This window comes from Limulus polyphemus, unplaced genomic scaffold (assembly GCF_000517525.1).
Source record: "Limulus polyphemus unplaced genomic scaffold, Limulus_polyphemus-2.1.2 Scaffold2185, whole genome shotgun sequence".
Classification (NCBI taxonomy): domain Eukaryota; kingdom Metazoa; phylum Arthropoda; class Merostomata; order Xiphosura; family Limulidae; genus Limulus; species Limulus polyphemus.
In genome coordinates this window covers 117537-136198 of record NW_013667795.1, presented here as the reverse complement: position 1 = coordinate 136198, position 18662 = coordinate 117537, and the positions used below count along the sequence as shown (strand labels likewise).

Here is an 18662-nt window from a genome sequence, read left to right as displayed (position 1 = left end):
GTCTGTGTGTAAAGTAATTTTCATGTTCAAATTAAAAATACTTTTCCTCATCTCAAATTTCCTTTTGTGTAGTTCCTAAAACCTCCTAAATACATTTCAAACATTTTTTTTTCAATAAAACTTCATAGTTTATCTGTTATTTTCTCTACTCTATCTCAAAACTGGATCAATCAATTCGACCAACCTCTTAACTACCACCACAAAAAAATAAAATAATAATAATAAAATAAAATAAAACTGAAATTAGCCTCTTTTTCTTTCTAGTGACTTCAAATTGTAACCTGAAACTACATTTGTTTATCCTAAGTAGCTCTAAGTTCATAACATTTTACATCTATTTATAATTAAATTTTATTGTTTTATTGACCTTTGAACCATGTCTAACAACTATCGTGCCATTATAAGTTGTGAATCATTCGGGGGAACGTGCAGCTCACATCACACTATCGAATTACATTACCCACAAGTTGCTCAAGTGCGTGCCTTGTGAACCATTTTTATTATATTATTATTATTACTTACTTTTCCTAATCTAGTCTTAAATAACATAAAAAAGATCCGTATTTTTAGAATTTAGTTACTTTTACAATAATAAATATGAAAAACAAGAAATAAAGTATTTACCTAAACTTTACCTGAACCATTTTTATTATATTATTATTATTACTTACTTTTCCTAATCTAGTCTTAAATAACATAAAAAAGATCCGTATTTTTAGAATTTAGTTACTTTTACAATAATAAATATGAAAAACAAGAAATAAAGTATTTACCTAAACTTTTTTCTTGCTGTCGAGTTTCGAAGAGAGTTAAGCATAAATTTTTATAGTAATGCATTTAATAATTTTTATTTAATTAAATAATGCACCAAAGAATATAAACTAATAACATGCAAAAAGTAGATGAATTCACTTACTTTTCAAAATTTTCCTGGCTTTCTAACTATGTGACATGAGCCGTTACAAATTCATCCAAGCTAGTCATTAACTTTTCCATGGGAACAAATCTCGTACCGTGAGTGAAATTGACAATATTCTGTACAGAACACAATGCTATACAATATGTCAGTTGATAGATGAAAACCTTGACTTTCTATTGGTTATAGGTAATATATAATGAAATGTAAGAGAGAAATATCAACGAATTGTGAAAGAGAGGATTGTGACAGGTGGGGTCTGATTTTCTATTTGATAGCTCTGTAACCAAAAAAAATTGAAGACTACAAAAATTATGATTTGTCTGACCAATAACGATTTTAAAGAAAATAATTTACACTTAATTTCATACATTTTCAAGGGGTGATGGATAAAGTATGGATGATAACATGCTAAGACAAAATGTGTCACGTGGGTCACACTAGTAGAATTTCAGGATTTTTTTTTATATTTCTATGTAGACTTAAAAACTTAAAACTTGTGTACTATTAAAATATGGATTATTAGCTAAGATTTTATGATGTTCTAATTGGTATAACATAAACAAAAAGTAGTATAATAAACTTTTGAATGTAAGACACTAAAATTTTGTAACATGCGCAGTGAAGTATACCCGGGGCGATAGGGTTAATTGCAACCATTTATTTTAAAAAACTGAGCTACAAGCTAAGTTAATTTTTTTATTTAAACTTTTCTTTAAAGAATTTGTTGACACTAAGTTTGTTGATTTGGTAGACTTCTTTGGGCCACTGCTGGATGATATAGGATTTACCTTCAACAGTGTCAAGGCTGAGAGGATCATCATTAAGAGACACATCTATAAGAAGGATCATGCAGAGCATTCAGGTAGCAATTATGTTTTTTTCTAACAGGCTACATTAGTGTTCATTGAAATACAATAATTTAATCAGTTCACAAATGTTTCCCTTTATATTTGTAGTCTCAAGCCTGTCAACAAGACTACCTAGAGCAGTATCTGCCTTAAGTACAGTACTGACTGTCAAAATATCATGGCTCTGATAGAGCATCCAAACTCATTCAGTAAAATGTGAAAGAGGGTTTTCTGTTACAAAGATAGTCAAGATGGAGAGAAGCAAGCTCAACACCAATACTCTTACCTGCCTTATGAGGATTATATTGCAGCCTTCTGATGAGAAATATTTTCACCCAGCTTCTGACATCCATCACTCGAACCAAGTGTCACAAAGAAACAAGTGCCCCTCTCAGCTCTCATATGGAATGAGGGACCAAAACAAAGATGACAATGAAGAAGAGCCAAAGTTCAACTATGCTAATGGTCCATTTTAATGGCAACATAATGTTAAGATACCACAGACAGTAATATATAACACGTTATGTCAGATGACTGTAAGTGGAAAATTGACTGTCGGACAAATTTTCAAAACATGCATACTTTGATACTCTCAGATAACCTTTTCCAGTTATTGACACATCTCACCCTGAAGTTGATAAGCAATATATTATTGAGTGAATTCAAATAAAACAAATTTAATACTATACTAGTGTCTTCATTTCATATTTTGTCAACATTCTAGGTTGTGCACTTACTTCCAGCTTAAAAGTCAAGACAACCAATTCTTTGGAGGACAACCTAATAATACTCCTAAGTCGTCCTTTGAACAACACAAAAAAATCCTTAAAATTGACCACTGCTCTTAATCCTAGACACACGTATGGTGCTATATTTACAAGCTCTACTGCATGTACTGTTGATAGAGTAAAACCAAATAATCCAAAATATTACTAACACAAACCTGTCTGACCATTCATCTCTTCTGTTTCTTTCATCTCTTCTATCTTGATAGTCACTGCGTTCTCGTCTGAACTTGTCACGCCCTCTGCGTCTATCATACTCATCATCACTGTCTGCCATTATATTTATGTTCTAGAAAATAAAATATTATCCCAAAATTATAATCAAAATAATCAACTTAAGTGAGATAACAAATATATACTAATATCATTTGTATATATATGCACAAATTTGTACCTATATTCAAAAATTAATTAACACGTGTTAGTTAAACAAGGAAGATGTATTTAAACTAAAAGAAGTTTACAATTATTGTTCCCACTATTACTTGATGTTGCTAAGTCTTTGGTATATTATCTAGAAATAGCAATTAGCTGAGTATAACTGGATGTATGTATCTATAGGTACAGCACAAGTAATTAATTATAAGTAATAATTAATGAGGATTTTTAGTGTTAACTTTATAATGGGTAGCCAGATTGGTAGTGCTATTAATAAAGAATTAAAACTAAACTTAACATACCATCAATACGGTAAGAGACTATTCCAGAATATGTGAAGTGGAGTATAGGGTGTGGGAGGTATCAGGATTGGGTTATGTTTGATAACTGTTGTCTTGACTGAAACTTTCAGGATGCTCGGAAATATACAGTACAATACGTTTGCAGAATTTGCTTAAGGATAATTTATAAGACTGCTTTGAAAAGATTGTAATACTGGGGTGTGGGTGAGGATAACAGACCAAAAGCAGAAATCCAGGAAACAAAACATAAAAAGGAATTAAGGTAAAGGTTGCTTTGGGAAAAAGTAGGCAGAAAAGTACTAGGTTTATAAGGGTGCATTGTAACAAAAACGTTTGGGCTCAAGAGATAGGTTCATGTAGAACTTATGATCAAGAGGTATACACAGTGGAAACCCTCTCATTAAGTATACTGATATATATTTTAGTAGTGGAGAACATAGACAGACTGGGACAAGAAGTTGCTTTCCAGGTGCTAAAAATGGAGGATGTTATAGAACTTGTTGACAGTTTAGATGCTGTTATAAGTTGCATTCCCTTTTTGTAGTTATGGTATGAAGCCTGAACTTAAAAATAACAACAAAAAACTGTCTAATGACCTGCTGGATGGCTTCAAATCACAGATTTGGACTTCCCAAGTGGCATGCTCAAAAATGAGGAGGTTTATTTTACACACGTATACATTCTAATTCAATGAATACGAGTTATTTCCTAATAAATTGTAAATGTTTAATCAATTTCAGTTTAGTATTGCACAGGAATATTTCATCTGAACTTCAAAGTAATATCTATGGTTTTGTCATTCAATACTGATTTGATATAGATAGTAGCTTCTGAGTAAAATCTGTGGAGTAAAACAAAAATATAAAAAGTGTATATCTGACACAGATTGTACGTGTTTAACAATAAACAACATGTATACCAAACTTTTTGGGTTTCATTTTTTGTGATACAATACTTTTATTTTGATGAACAACAACAACAACAAAACACATTAAGCTTATTTGTACCACAATACAGGAAATAATTCTGCAAGGTTTTTAGTAAATAACATGTGTACATAGGTACTTTACTGGAACCCATTTCCAGTTACATATTTTTTTTATATTCTCAGCCTCTACCACTTACAAAGCCTAACTGTGCATTAAATGTCGATACCTGGGTAGCATTAAGCATTCTTTTCTCTGTAAAGTGTGAGTATTGATTAAATAACAGCTGGAATGTTTCTCAGAATAAGTAGATTTTGTGAACTTAACTGCAACAGCATTAGTAGCTATTGAGTGTTTGTAATAACCACCATGTTATCTCTAGGAAAAAAAAATGTTTTCTTTCATTACATATTTTTGAAATGTAACAAAACTCATAATTATTTATTTAATCCTCTTCATGCCAAGTGATGCACGAAGCCTCAAAAAAATATTTTGCTGTAATAGCAACAGAAAATTTTTGGAAGTTGCATTAAAAATCAGCCTCAAGCGAGCAACTTGATCTTAAATCATACTATCTTGGCCTTAGGAAGCTGCTTTGTAAATAACTAACTTGAAGTTGTAGGAATAGAAAGTGTAGCAAGTTTTCAATGATTTTTTAATCTATTAATAATTGTTTGATTTTGATGCAAATGTTTCTCAAGTTCTAGCATAAATGCCACAACTTTTGAAAATCCAGTGTAATCCTTTATATATAGTTATGCACTACCATGTCCAATAATTTCAAGGAAAAGACAAGGTATTTACAAATCATTAATCTCTTTTAACCTTGTAGTATTAGATTTTTCAGAAATTATTTGACTTAAGTGTTGTTTAAATTTATGACTCCTCACACTACTTTGACAGCATTTAACTTAATCCAAGTATTAATACCAAAATAAGGTCATTTTCCCAAATTCAGAATATTATTTGCATCATTTCAAATTTTGTACAATAGTTTGTGGTATATTTTTTTACTATCACACAACTATTAATGATGGTGTTTAGAGACACAAGGAGATACTGTTTGCCCTACCTACACTTGATCAATATATGGTGTACAATAATGTAAGTTGGAAAAAGACTAAAGTTAATCCACTGCTGAGCAAAGACTTGTATATTCATGGCGAGGCATTGTATAGCTTGGTGATTAAACTGTATGTTAATAGTTCTCCAGTCTGAAAAACTGTTGCAAAGAAAATTAAACAGCTTGCAACCTCCTCCTTAAGCCTACAAAAACACTGGAATAAAAGGCAGAAGCAGAATGAAACAGAAGTCAGGACCACCTAATCCAAACTGCTGTTCGACAAGCCACTCACGAACAAGGAAACAGCATTGCTTTCTTGGTGAAAAACACATATTTCCCTCTGGAGAGAGATGGTAAATCTGCAGGCATTCACAAACCTATGGTATTAAAAAAAACCAAACCTCTTGAAACTCCCTTTGAGTACAACCACTACTACACTGCATTGCTGAAGTATTTGACAAACAGAGCAATTGAAATGAGAAAATACTTGATTATTTTTTGCAAATGACAAAGCCAAGATCCCTATAGGTGAGCTAGGACAATTAATTTCAGACATAATACTGGCCGGTATCAAATAAGGTTGTTTCTCTGAGCTGTGATGTGAATAAAGCATCCCTTACGCTTTATGTAGTGCTGCAATGTAGAATTCCAGAAGATAGTGAGGAACCATTTATGGGAAAGTTACAAAAGTACTGATTGCAGTCCATTGTGCACCTGGCAATAGCTCCATTAATAATAAAATAAAATAAAACTGGCAGGTGTAAGGGCCATGATCAGGAAACATCAAAAGCTAAAAGTGGATAAAATCTGTAGAACCTGTCCACTGAATGGTAAGAAATCAGTTTCTTACCTTAAGCTTTAAGATGCACATTTTGCTGCTCTAACACAATGACACAAGAAGAGATTGACATATACAAGTGTCATCTACAAGAATTGTTTCAAAGTTAGACCTCTCAAAGCACTGTATCACCCTATAAAATCTGGAAAAAGAAGCAGTTCCATAAAAATGTATACTGTTTTAAGATCAAAGAACAACAGATATAAGCTGTTGATTGGCTTCAAGTTCACCAAGAGAAAGGTTGACATAACTTCCTGACTCTATGTTGAATGAAAGCAAAGAGCATTTCAAGGATTATGTTGTTATAAAAAAATGAAGACTAGTTTGAAAAAACTGACCATCTCTGAAACTTGAAAAAAAACCCTCTGTGGTCCAAGTCTGGTGTTATCCAAAAAGCATTGCCCAGGAAAATACATTGATACCAGAGCTCAGACATTAACTCAATTACCTATGAGTTTTGATTAACTCTTTCAACCTGGGCTCAGTCCCTGGGACCAATCTCGTAACCACTTTGTGCTTGTTATAGTTTTCATGCTATGACTTTTAGATTAGTAAGTGAATGTTAACGAAATTTGGCAGTTTATCAGTAAACATTACAATGCTTTCATAAGCAAAATATCTATTTTTTAATATTAAGTCTCAAGATTTGTAAAGCAATGTTTCTCTCATGCCTTTTTTTTTTTCACATCTTGTCTATCTGTCATGCAAAGTAATTTTCATTTTAAGATTAAAAATATGTTTGTGCATCAGAAAAAAAAAATTATTTTTTATCTGTTATTTTCAGTAATTAATCTCTATAAGGGTTTGGTAAATTTGACAGATCTTGCAACCACCATACAAAATTAGGAAATAAATATAAATTATGTCTATTTTCATTCTAGAATGAAGACAAATTAAAAGACAAAACATAAATGTTTAGCTGAAATAGCTTAAATCTCATAACATTATTTTAATATTTATTATATTGACCTTTTAACTGTGCCTGGCTAACAATACAGAAGTTACAATGACGCGACTCACATGAACTCATGTTACCGTATCAAATAACATGAAGGTGACCTTGGGTCTGTGAAAAGTAACTTGTCTTGGCTGTGTTTTAGTCGACTATTATTTTGTAAAATACAGTCACATTTCAATTATACGTACATTATATATGTATATTGATTATTACTATTTTGAAATACGTTCTTAAAGTGATTGTTCCTAAAACACAGAATAGTAAATAACGAAGTAAAGCAAACGATTATCTCTTCTAGTTACAACCTTTGTACTCAGTTGCTGCTTTACGGAGGTCACTAAGCCTTTAAAAATGTTCACGTGGAGGATATTAAACAAAATTTTTTTTAGGTTTTATATACCCATTTGAATAACTAAAAAATGACAACATCAATATCATAGAATTCTACTATAATTTATCAAGCTTAGTAACTAAGCTGTATTTGGGTCTAAAAAAATGGTTCAAAAGAAATGTTATAGCATGAAATGATAGTGGAGTGTGCTAATAAAGTGCCCCATCTGAGCTTTAACATGCTCATTCAACTTTTATCCATTCCTCTCTATCAGCAATGATTAGGTTATAGTTTGTATACAAAAGACTATTTAATCAAGCTTCTTTGTGTAACTAAGATGATATTTTGACAGATTTAAACTCTATGTAGGTAATTAAAAATTATCAAATAAGCAACAAACAAAAGATATTATAAATACCATTTTTATTTTTGCATTGTTTTTTAAAATTATTTATAAATTTACCTCAGTTTATTTTATTACATAAAATATAGTTTTGATATGTAGTTACATAACATATTTGGAAAATGGTAAGCACGATAATGTACTATAAAGGAGTTATAAAATAAGAGTTGTGTTTTAATAAACTAATACTACAGATAAAAATACCAAAATTTCAAAAAAACTAATTACTCTCAAAGGGCCTGTGTATTTTACATAAAAAATGACAGGATTTTACTTTTTTTTAATAATATTTGTCCATTATTAGTAAAGACACAAAAGCTACTTAAATCAAAATTAATTAAGCCTATGGTATAGCTATTACAACATCCAAAACAAGTCATTACTTATGCCAATATTACTCTTTACAAATGTCTTCCTAATATATTATAATTGTTACTGACTGAATAACAGAAAATAAGTAAGATCATTTCTTATTGTTTTAAAAGTAGTTCAGATAAGAGATCAGTATTGAGCTACCTAAATGAGCTTTTCCTTGTATATATATTTTTTGCACAAATTTTAAATTTATGGTAATAGAATGACTCAAGCTACCACCCCAAGACCTCCCCTTCATTGCACACATTGGCGTAGCATAAATTTATCATTCACTGACTAAGTTAAAACTATATTTTTTTGATACTCAATATCTGTAAGTAGAAGTTCAGCACATTTTGTTGAATCTGTGAACTGTTATTCTGAGAATTCATATAAAACATCTGAATTATGTTTTTGTACTTATTAAATGACACATTTTCTCACAAAAAAAAATTGTTTGTGTATCACTGTATGGCACCATTCAATTCCCAAAAGAATCAAGTTGAAACTTGAAGTTTAAAGATTATCTAGTATATGTAGTCACAAATCATTATATTACATATTACACTTTTAATCCAAATATATAAACATATACAGAACTTTTACTTAATCTTACACAATTTCGTAAATTAACTCATGCACAAGAACCAGGTATATTTATGTTTTTATTTACTAATTTACTCTAGACATTGATACATAACTGGCCAATGATCAGTCAACTTGCTGGAAAACGATGTAACTGCATTACGAGTATCAAAAATAATTAGTATTAATTACAAAGTAAATAAATGTAATATGGCTATTAGTATTACAATTAAATAAACAATGTTTATTGTGCTAAGGCTTAAGTTAAGCACTTCCGCGTGCTGAAAAGTAAATTAGGCCTAAACAAACCACATAATATGCATATGAAGTTTATAATTCCGCCGAAATAATGTCACACAGTTTTTGTGTTAATAATACAGTCCTTCAGCAAATTAAATACCTATAAAGTACTTATATAATGTAACATACTAAATAACATCGTTTATTAAAACACATATTATATAATAATTTTACTTACTACTTCGACAATACCCGCGAATTTTCTTTCTTACAAGTTGGCAAAAATGTACCCAGAATGCTTAGAGAGATAAAACTTACGTCATATCCGTTGGTATAGATCTCGCTAGTTCAAACAGAAGTAAAAAAGCTACATACAATATATTTACCAGCTTATGATTGGATGTAGCTTATCACATGATTTTCTGATTGTAATTTTCCACTCAGGCGCAGGAAGAACGGTAACATTTGCAGCATCAATGTGTACGTGATCGAACAGTCTGGAACATCTTGTTTTGAGCGTTAATACTAATAGTACTCGTTTCGTACATATACAACAGTTTCCACGAAAGAACAAAACTGTTAATACTATGCCACATAAAAAAACAAAGAATTTTAAAAAACTATGTATCAATACAGAGCGTTACGGTTTAACAGCATTTTTACCTGCTGGTTCTATAAAAAACCTCGAAGTTGGAGATATTATTGAAATAGATCGGATTGTGTATGCTCACTGGGCCATGTATGTTGGTGATGGATCAGTTGTTCATGTTTGTGGTCCTAACAATGAAGACTTCGTCTCCAACGATCATGCAATTGTGAAAATAACTAGGTTAGAGCAAGTAGCAGGCTTTAATGGTGTCAGAATCAACAATAAGATAGTCCCAGCCAAAGATCGCGGTTTAAAATGTTTGCTACCAAACCAAGTTGTCAAGAGAGCTACCGAGTACCTCAACAAGGAAGTTCCATATGATTTTTTGTCAAAGAATTGTGAACATTATGTTACTGAGTGGAAATATGGAATAGGATGGAGTGACCAGGTGAGTAAACGATGCCTTTACTAAATATAATACTAATAGTACATGTATTTAACAATCTCGATGCAAAAATAAAAAATACATAATATCATATTTGTTTCCCTTTTACTCTCTAGACTGGGCCCTAATTTTTTGTTTGTTCGTTTGTTGTTAAGGCTTAAGCGCAAAGCCGCACAATGGCTTTCTGTACTATGCCCACCACAGCTATCAAAACTCGATTGTTAACGTTATATTTTTATAAGCCTTCAGACTTACTGCTGAACCACTGGGGTGGGGCTAGGCCCTAATATTTAATAACGGCTGTTTCAAGGTGGACTGATAGCATTTTATGCCATTTGTTTTGGTTTTTAAAGTTTTCGTATGCAGTAAATATAAAATAGACTTTCAAGTATAAATTATACGTGTCCCTTACACGACAAGCAAAAAATAATAATTAAATACTGTCGTATTTATTGTGTATGTTCATATGAAATTTTCTTTAAAATGTAAACAAAAAAAAGACGAACAATCCTTTATAGTTTGGCTAATTTAAAATCAAGCCAATAATATTATGTTATTGACTCTTTAATTTTGGTTACAACTTAAACAAGTATACATGCATCCTCTCAAAACTGATAACATATATTTGTTATGAGCTCCATATAAACATTAAAAAAATAAAAATTATAAGTTCAATGTAATGTGCTAAACGGTAAACCAAAGATACGACGTACAATTTGTAATCATTACAAAAATAGCACAAACCACGAAAGTTCAAGCTATTTGTAACCTTTTTGAATTGTTTAGAATTTCTACTGAATTTTCATTGACAGTGCGCTCAAATCACAAAGATTATTTTTTTGTCAAAGAAAGTTGGGCAACACTTGCCTAACGAATGATATAAAGTCGTTGCTGCAATGTTAATGTTAGTATTCTTCTTAATTCTTAGTGAATACTTTGTAGATGCAACTTTTGACTTATAAAATATCTACGAGAACTATTTTTTCCATACTGCAAAGGAAACGGTGATTGATTTACAACTGAGTTAAGCTTTCTTTTTACTGTTTTTTAGGCATCTGTTATCATCAACGTAATGAAAAGTTTGAGCAGAGATTATGGTGCTCACCAGAACCATTTAATGAATAGCCTAACTACGTTGTTGAATTCTCCACCAGTATCTTCGTTGAAATTGTCAACAAGTCCGTCGGTAAAAGAAGATTCGATGATTCCAGAATTCTCCAAGAAACTCAATAAGCTCTGGTCATTAAATAGTAGTCGGCAATAGTAAAACGTTGTTGGATTCAACCTTTCTCGTTCTTCCTGCTGATGCCCCTTGTAGCAGACATTAAGCTTTATTACTATGAATACATTACGATGACAAACAATTGATTTCTCGGCACGTTCGTGGATATAACTTCACTTTAAAATGGTGTTTGAAAGCTTCTCCCGACAGATCTTATGAAGTTTACGTAGCTGCTTTTGTCAAACTTATAGGAGTTACACAAGCAAAGTTTTTATATTATTATTTGGTATCGCTATTGTTGCTATTCAAACTGTTTATTGATTGTACTAACGAATTAAATGACATTTGATTAGTATTTGTACTCAAACCTGGCATTTCCTGTAATCAATATCACAGGAATGCAACATTTGATATTAATTTATTATATGTGAAGTCATATAAGGGAGATAACATGCTAATGGAAAATCGTGACGAAGAGAGAGCTTTCTTACGTTCGTAAAGATTGTTCATAAAGTAGTCAGACTGGTACAAAGCAACTTGTCAACCCTCCATTTAATTACAGTGAATATTCATGTAATCAAATATTTGTAAATAAGACGTGTAAATATATTGTAATGTGTTTACTATTAGCGTTAAGAACAAATTTGTGGTGCCAAATAAAAAATCGTTCTCCCTTTCTCTTTCTGTGCGTGTGTGTGAATATATATTTATATATCAGGAATGATGAATTTTGACGTGTGTAAATTGAAGAGTTTAAAGTTTTGCTAAATCTATACAATCATTGTAATTCGAATGATTTTATCATAATGATATATTACATATAAAAAAATGGCACTCATAGTTACACAAAGTAATTGAAATATAATAATGCTCATTCCGTTCGTGTTAAATTTAAAGAGAAATGCATAAACATATATCTAGGAAGGAGAACCTGCGACAACACATTTCTGAATCGTCTACTCTTGGCTATACTGTGTATTTTGCGACTTCAATGGGCAAACAGATCAAACAACACGAGTGGCTGATAAAGCTGGTGTCACAATTATTCGAGACCGAGTCGTTTCCCAAATTTCGAGTTCAGATTTCCCAAGGTTTCGAGTCCGAGTTCTTTTCCAGTTGAACCGAGTCACGGCATGTTTGGGTCAAGCGAGAAAAGAAACTCGAGTATTTTGAAATACAGTCGTTTGATTTTTAAGTTATATGTAAAATGAAGTGAAATAAACCCTTTTTAAAGTTAGAATAACGAATTCATGAATTTGCACGTGTTCTCTGATTTGTGTAGACATTCAAATGAATAACAAAGGTTAAATTAATGTGGCTACCAGTAATACAAGAAACTAACTAACTATATATATATATATATTGTTGCGTCATCGAGATCACGTGACTGGTGTGGCGCCACCTATTTTCTAGAACTATCCTGTACCTTGGCGAATGCTCTAGTATTTACTAGATATAGGGTAGTATGGTATATAAAAGAGGGTGACAACGTGACGGTAATACAATATTGTGTGTGTAGATTGGGAGTAATTGAACTGCAGTCACAGGGTATTGTTGAAGTTAACGTTCGTTCGTTATAGTGTTTGTTTTAGCGCGAATATTGAAATTAAGTGTATCGTAAAGTTGTATTCGGAAAGAAAAAACCAGTTTTATTAAGTAAGGACTTGTGTCGCTAAAGTTTCATCGGAAACGAAGTTACGGAAAGTTAATTAACAAACAGAGACGTAACAATAGTTTAACATCTTAGCTCATAAGTGGATAGTACTCATATGATATTATGATAGTAGATTGTAAATTTAGATTAGAAGATCCAAACTAGTAGGCCATTTATATATTTTTTTAAATAATGGCAAATGATAAGATAGTCACAGGACAACACGATAGTATAGAGAATAAGACAGTTGCAGAAACTCTCGAGTCTTTCAAATAGTAGACTTATAGGATAATGAAACAGATGACGTTTACAGGACAGTAAGATAGTAGACTTAAAATATAATAAAACAAATGGCGTATACAGGACAGTAGGCTTAGAGGATAATGAAATAGATAGCGTCCACAGGATAGTAGGAAAGTAGACTTAGATGATAATAAAATAGATAGCGTTTACAGGACAGCAGAAAGTAGACTTAGAGGATAATAAAATAGATAGCGTTTACAGGATAGTAAGAAAGTAGACTTAGAGGATAATAAAATAGATAGCGTTTACAGGACAGCAGGAAAGTAGACTAAGAGGATAATAAAATAGATAGCGTTTACAGGACAGTAGGAAAGTAGACTTAGAAGATAATAAAATAGATAGCGTTTACAGGACAGCAGGAAAGTAGACTAAGAGAATAATAAAATAGATAGCGTTCACAGGATAGTAGGAAAGTAGACTTAGAGGATAATAAAATAGATAACGTTTACAGGACAGTAGGAAAGTAGACTAAGAGGATAATAAAATAGATAGCGTTTACGGAATAGTTAGACGGTAGACTTAGGAGATAATAAAATAGATAGCGTTTACGGAATAGTTAGACAGTAGACTTAGGGGATAATAAAACATAAAATGTTTACAGAATAGCAAGGCCGTAAAGATAGAAGATAATAAAATAGACGACATTTACAGGATAGCATGATAGCGAAAAGAATGAGACAGCTGTGTTCCATGTGCTATTCTATTGATCACTACCAAACCTCCAAGGCGCCCTTAGAACATCCCAGACAGTGACATAATGGGGTTGTCTATGTATCCACCTTTCACGCCTTCACTTTCTAACCAATCTCAACTAAATTTCACGCGCGCCCTTAACCCCTCCCTCCCCGGGGAGTGACATGGAGAAGGTTGTATTGGGATCTGTATTTCTCGTGTTTACCTTCTGGGGAGCCTTATTTCCTTATCGGAATATATCAGAACTACATTTTAGCATTGTTTAGCGTTCTATAGGCAGTATGTTGTCACTAAAAATTGGGCAGTTTTGAGCAAGACCAGCCCTGAGGGTGGGCGACGTGTGCCTCTGCACATGGCTCTCACCTCAAGGGGCGCCAAAATCGATATTGCAATTAGCAACTTTTGTGAATTTGACAGGAGCATGGGTGCCGAATATAAAGTTCGCAGAGGTCACAATTTTGCCTAACGCCGGCTCTTAATATGATTGTAAAGCAAAGGATAGTAAAGTAACTTGGGGCACAAAGACCATCCAGAAAGATGTCTACCACAAGTAATAACCCCAGGCACGGGTAGCAAAATGTAATGTTTTGTAAGAGGTGAGCAAACAAGTCAGTGGCAAAATACGTCCATGTGTCCCAGACAATACTACACAACATAATGAAGAAGAATCTCCACCTAGAAAAACACAACTTACGTATATACAAGCTGCTTCCACGACATATCCAGAAAAGGAATACCAACTATAGAAAACTGTACGAACAGTACCTACTGGGAAAGAACTGGCAGTGAGTAGTGACAGACAGTCTTATGCCCTTTTCTACTGATCAATAGGTGAAAAGAATTTTGAAAAGTGGTACATGGTATGTCTCTTAACATTGTTAGATACGCACGACTGTTTCATTTAAGTTTAATACGATAGTTATGATTTAGATAGTTATAAAGCACGAGTGTTAAATTTAGTATTTTTAGAACGATAATTGGCTTATGTAACTGTTTACGAATCGTTTGTTGTGTAGTTCAATTGTTGTGAATTGACATCACATTACTCGAACCTTCGGAATTCTTCTTGTTGCTTTAAATGAGTATTGTTACATCATAATGTCTTATAGTTTGTAGGAAGTTCTAGGCCTCAGTCGGGTGATGTAGGTATATAGGTGACGAAATTAAGTTCAAAAATATTTATGAAAGTAAAAGTGAAGTTAGACTAAGTAATCTTGAGTTTAGTCATAAAGTGTGTATAGTGGCGACTTTTTAAAGTGCAATAATCGCAGATTAAATTGTAATAACAGAATGGAGAATAATAGTTTGTCTTGTGAATTGGATTCTAAAGTAACTGAACCAGTCTGTTCAGCCCTATAAAAATTTGACAAACATTTTTTGAAGGGACTCATGATCCTTGTTGAATGCTGCTCCAGAGGCAAGTTTGGGATCAGGAGAGTGGATAAAAAAGTTATGGTAAACTCTGCTTACTATCATACTAATGTTTTGGACCTTTACACCAGACTAAAATACCGGATTTGTACACAAACGAGGCCAATGGGGTATGGGCTCACCAAGATAATGATTCCATTCATACCTACCATTCAACTGTCACATATTTCAAGCGGCTGGAGAACATAATGTGCAATGAGACTGTTGATGTGAGCACTAGGAAACCGTCATCTCATGCATCGGATGGATTATGGAAAGCTTGCAGAGCAGAGTTATGTGTTTTGGACATGAAAATCTTATAACAGAGCCTTTTCGAATGGAAACTATGCTATAGGGCTATTGCCAAGATGCATGGGCGTCACACAGAGCACAAATGGATGTAGCGACAAGGACTGTAATGATGATATGAGGCTCCAAAATAATTTTGATATAACATAGTGTCAAAAACTTAATTTTTGAGTAGTACTAAGATATAGATATAGGTGTGTGTTGGGCTAAGGATTCTTCTACAGTAGGTGTCTGTGACTTGTTCACGATAAATTTAACGATAAATGAATAACACACACTCCAAATGTTTTAAAATAATATATTTAAAACAAGTTAAACATATGTACAAAAATTCTTTGAACTATGTATATCATAGCTGTATCTTTAAAACTATACAGTTCTCTTCTTCTTGTCAAAGTCCACTTAGTGCCATTTCAGTTGCTTTAAAATTCAAACCTAACTATTTTTTTCTATTTATATCTTAAACATTATCAGTGTATAATTCACTTATTCCTTTCTTCTTTCTCTCTCTCTTTTCCTTTATCACCACAGTATCAGTGTATGATTCACTTGCGTTGTTGTTGAGTTACCACAGTTGCATCGTGAACTTCCGATACTCGTTTGCTTTTTCGCATATAGGCCTACTTCCAAATAATCGTCTGCTTTTTGTGAAAGTCCACACAGGCAAGTTCAATTGCTTTAGAACACCCTTTGACGAGACCAATTATTCTCCTAAAATGTCAGAAAACTGTAAATCTCACTTTGACATATCAACCGTTAGGCTATTCACCCCTATGACCGTTAACTTTACGTTTTTTTAATCTTTCTCTGACCGAAACTCTCTTTCACTCGGCTTTACTTTTGGCTTTCTTCCCGCTCTCTGGTCTCTCGTCTGGTCGCCGCTATTTATATCTCTCACTGAGGCGTTCTAGAAATCTCCGTAGCCTCTACATCAATAACTTACAAATAAACTTCTAATAATCGTCCGCTTTTAACTCTCTTAATATAAAAACAACAACTTAACAATCATGAAATATTAACTCATAAAATAAATAAATAAATTAACATTATTTACACTAAACAGTCTTTTATATCTGGCATAAGCCCTCTTCAAGATAAATATTTACATCTTTTTCACTATATAAAAATCCTGTTTTCAGCTCACACACTAAGTCTTCACATATAATTTACACCAACATTTACAGTTCCTTTGTCTGTCTCTCCTAGTGTAGGGTCTCCAATAGGACTTCTCATTTTCAGGATCTCTTGTCTTCATCTTGACATTGTGTTGCCTGAGGTCTGTCTTTTCTGATCTATCTGTATACTGACACAATAATACTTGTTCCTCTTTCTTCTTCTTACCAGTCAGTTCTTCAACTATGTTGATGTTCTTGTACGTCTCATCTCCAAACTCTTACTACATTTCCAATCATCAAGTCGTATATTGGTGCCTTCATACACATAGCCTTAAGGCCTTCTATATAATATTGAGTATCCATTTTTATTTTTGCTATGGGAAACCTTATCACTGTCCCATCAATTAGCACACACAGGTATACCTTGATTGTCATCTGGTCATTAGATACTAGACTGTTTCTCACTGCTGCACTACTGCACCCAGTGTCTCGTAAAACCTTTACTTTCTTGTCCCCAACCTAGCCTTCACATATTGGCATATTATGATTTGTTGGCACCTCTTGATATTTGGAATATGCTCCGATCACTGTTGGTAGTGTTGATCTATTTACTAACTTGAGCCGACCATTAGTCGTACACTGATCAATCATGGCAATGTAGAACATTAGATTTACAGGATATATTTCTCGTCTTATAACTAGACTCCATGTCTCACTTAATTGTTGAATATATTATGTGCATGTTTATAAAACTATGAAATTATCGTAAATATACAAGGTATTTAAATTTTCAATTGGAAGATAGGTATATATTCGACTATCATTCGTTGCTAGGAGATTGATCTAAAACCTTGAAAACTGTTAACAGATGGACTTAGTTCGTGATCGGCTGTAAATAAGGTGATATTACATTTCTGCGTTTACATACTAGTGATAGCAAGATGTTATCTGTCAACGGTAAGAAGCTAACATCTAAAAGTATATCTTAAGTTCAATGTACTGTAACACAAAAAAGAAAGAATTATATAGACACAATATTCGCCAGTTTTTTGTATGTTTTTTTTTTCATTTAATCAAATGCCAAGTTCCTTAATATAACTAAATTTGCCTTTAGCTAAAAAACTGTATTTACTACATAAAGGATTACGTATAGAGACAGTTGTCAAGAAAGTAACTGATTACAACGCCATTTTAAGTTATTTAAACTTTCATATATGTATGTCAGCATTTGTTCTTGAAAAAATTTTTCATTTAATACAATCAAAAAGGTTTTTATTTTCTTTGGTATTGTTACGACATCGAGGTTACGTGACTAGTATCACGCCACGTCATTCTCGAACTTTCACGTCTTTTCCTTAAATCTCGTAATCTTTCTAGATATAGTGTAGTCTTATATATATAAGACCGCCACAAAGCGACCGAGAGGCAATGAGTAATTCAATGTATGTGGACAAAATATTGTTGGCCACGTGAGAAGTGAGTTATAGCGTTGTTATAGAGCGACTGTTGGAATTAACTGTATCGTAAAGTTGTATTCGGAAAGAATAAACCAGTTTTATTTAAGAAAGGACTTGTGTCGCTAAAATTTCGTCGGAACGAATTTACGGAAAATTAATTAACAAACGGAGATGTAACAAATTGGTGTCAGAGAGTGGGGCAGAAAATAAAAAAAAAGAAGAAAATGGAAACGAGAGGCGGAAAATCAAAGTACAGCTTAGCAGATTTGATGGCAGCAATACAAGAACAGCAAAAGAAACAAGAAGAACGAGAAGAGAAATTACAGCAGTGGTTGGAGGAAAAAGAAAAGAAACAAGAGAAATTACAGAAGTTCTTGGAGGAAAAAGAAACAAGAAGATCCAGAAGAGAAATTACAGCAGTGGTTGGAGGAAAAAGAAAAGAAACAAGAAGAGAAATTACAGCAGTTCTTGGAGGAAAAAGAAAAGAAACAAGAGAAATTACAGAAGTTCTTGGAGGAAAAAGAAACAAGAAGAT

At 32.7% G+C, this 18662-nt stretch overlaps 2 protein-coding genes across 8 annotated transcripts in view; one reads left to right on the top strand and one right to left on the bottom strand.

Moving 5' to 3' along the window:
- Nucleotides 1-9250, bottom strand: part of LOC106466203 (serrate RNA effector molecule homolog) — a 51036-nt gene extending 41786 nt beyond the window's left edge. For 5 of the 7 annotated variants that reach the window (XR_002612140.1, XM_022394159.1, XM_022394160.1 and 2 more), the window contains exons 1-2: nucleotides 9169-9250; nucleotides 2705-2841 (exon numbers count right to left, since the gene is read on the bottom strand). Coding sequence is in view for 6 of the 7 variants with exons in the window: in XM_022394159.1 (XP_022249867.1) it covers nucleotides 2705-2829 (125 nt within the window). In the remaining variant the exon portion in view is untranslated. The remainder of the gene's footprint in view (nucleotides 1-2704; nucleotides 2842-9168) is intronic. The other 2 variants (XM_013926446.2, XM_022394162.1) reach the window with 2 other exon arrangements.
- A 139-nt stretch (nucleotides 9251-9389) lies between these two features.
- On the top strand, nucleotides 9390-11866 carry LOC106466202 (HRAS-like suppressor 2). The gene is made up of 2 exons (XM_013926445.2): nucleotides 9390-9967; nucleotides 11016-11866. Exons 1-2 carry the CDS (start codon nucleotides 9518-9520, stop codon nucleotides 11226-11228), a joined length of 663 nt encoding a protein of 220 aa, XP_013781899.1. The 5' UTR covers nucleotides 9390-9517; the 3' UTR covers nucleotides 11229-11866.
- Nucleotides 11867-18662: the final 6796 nt, after the last annotated feature.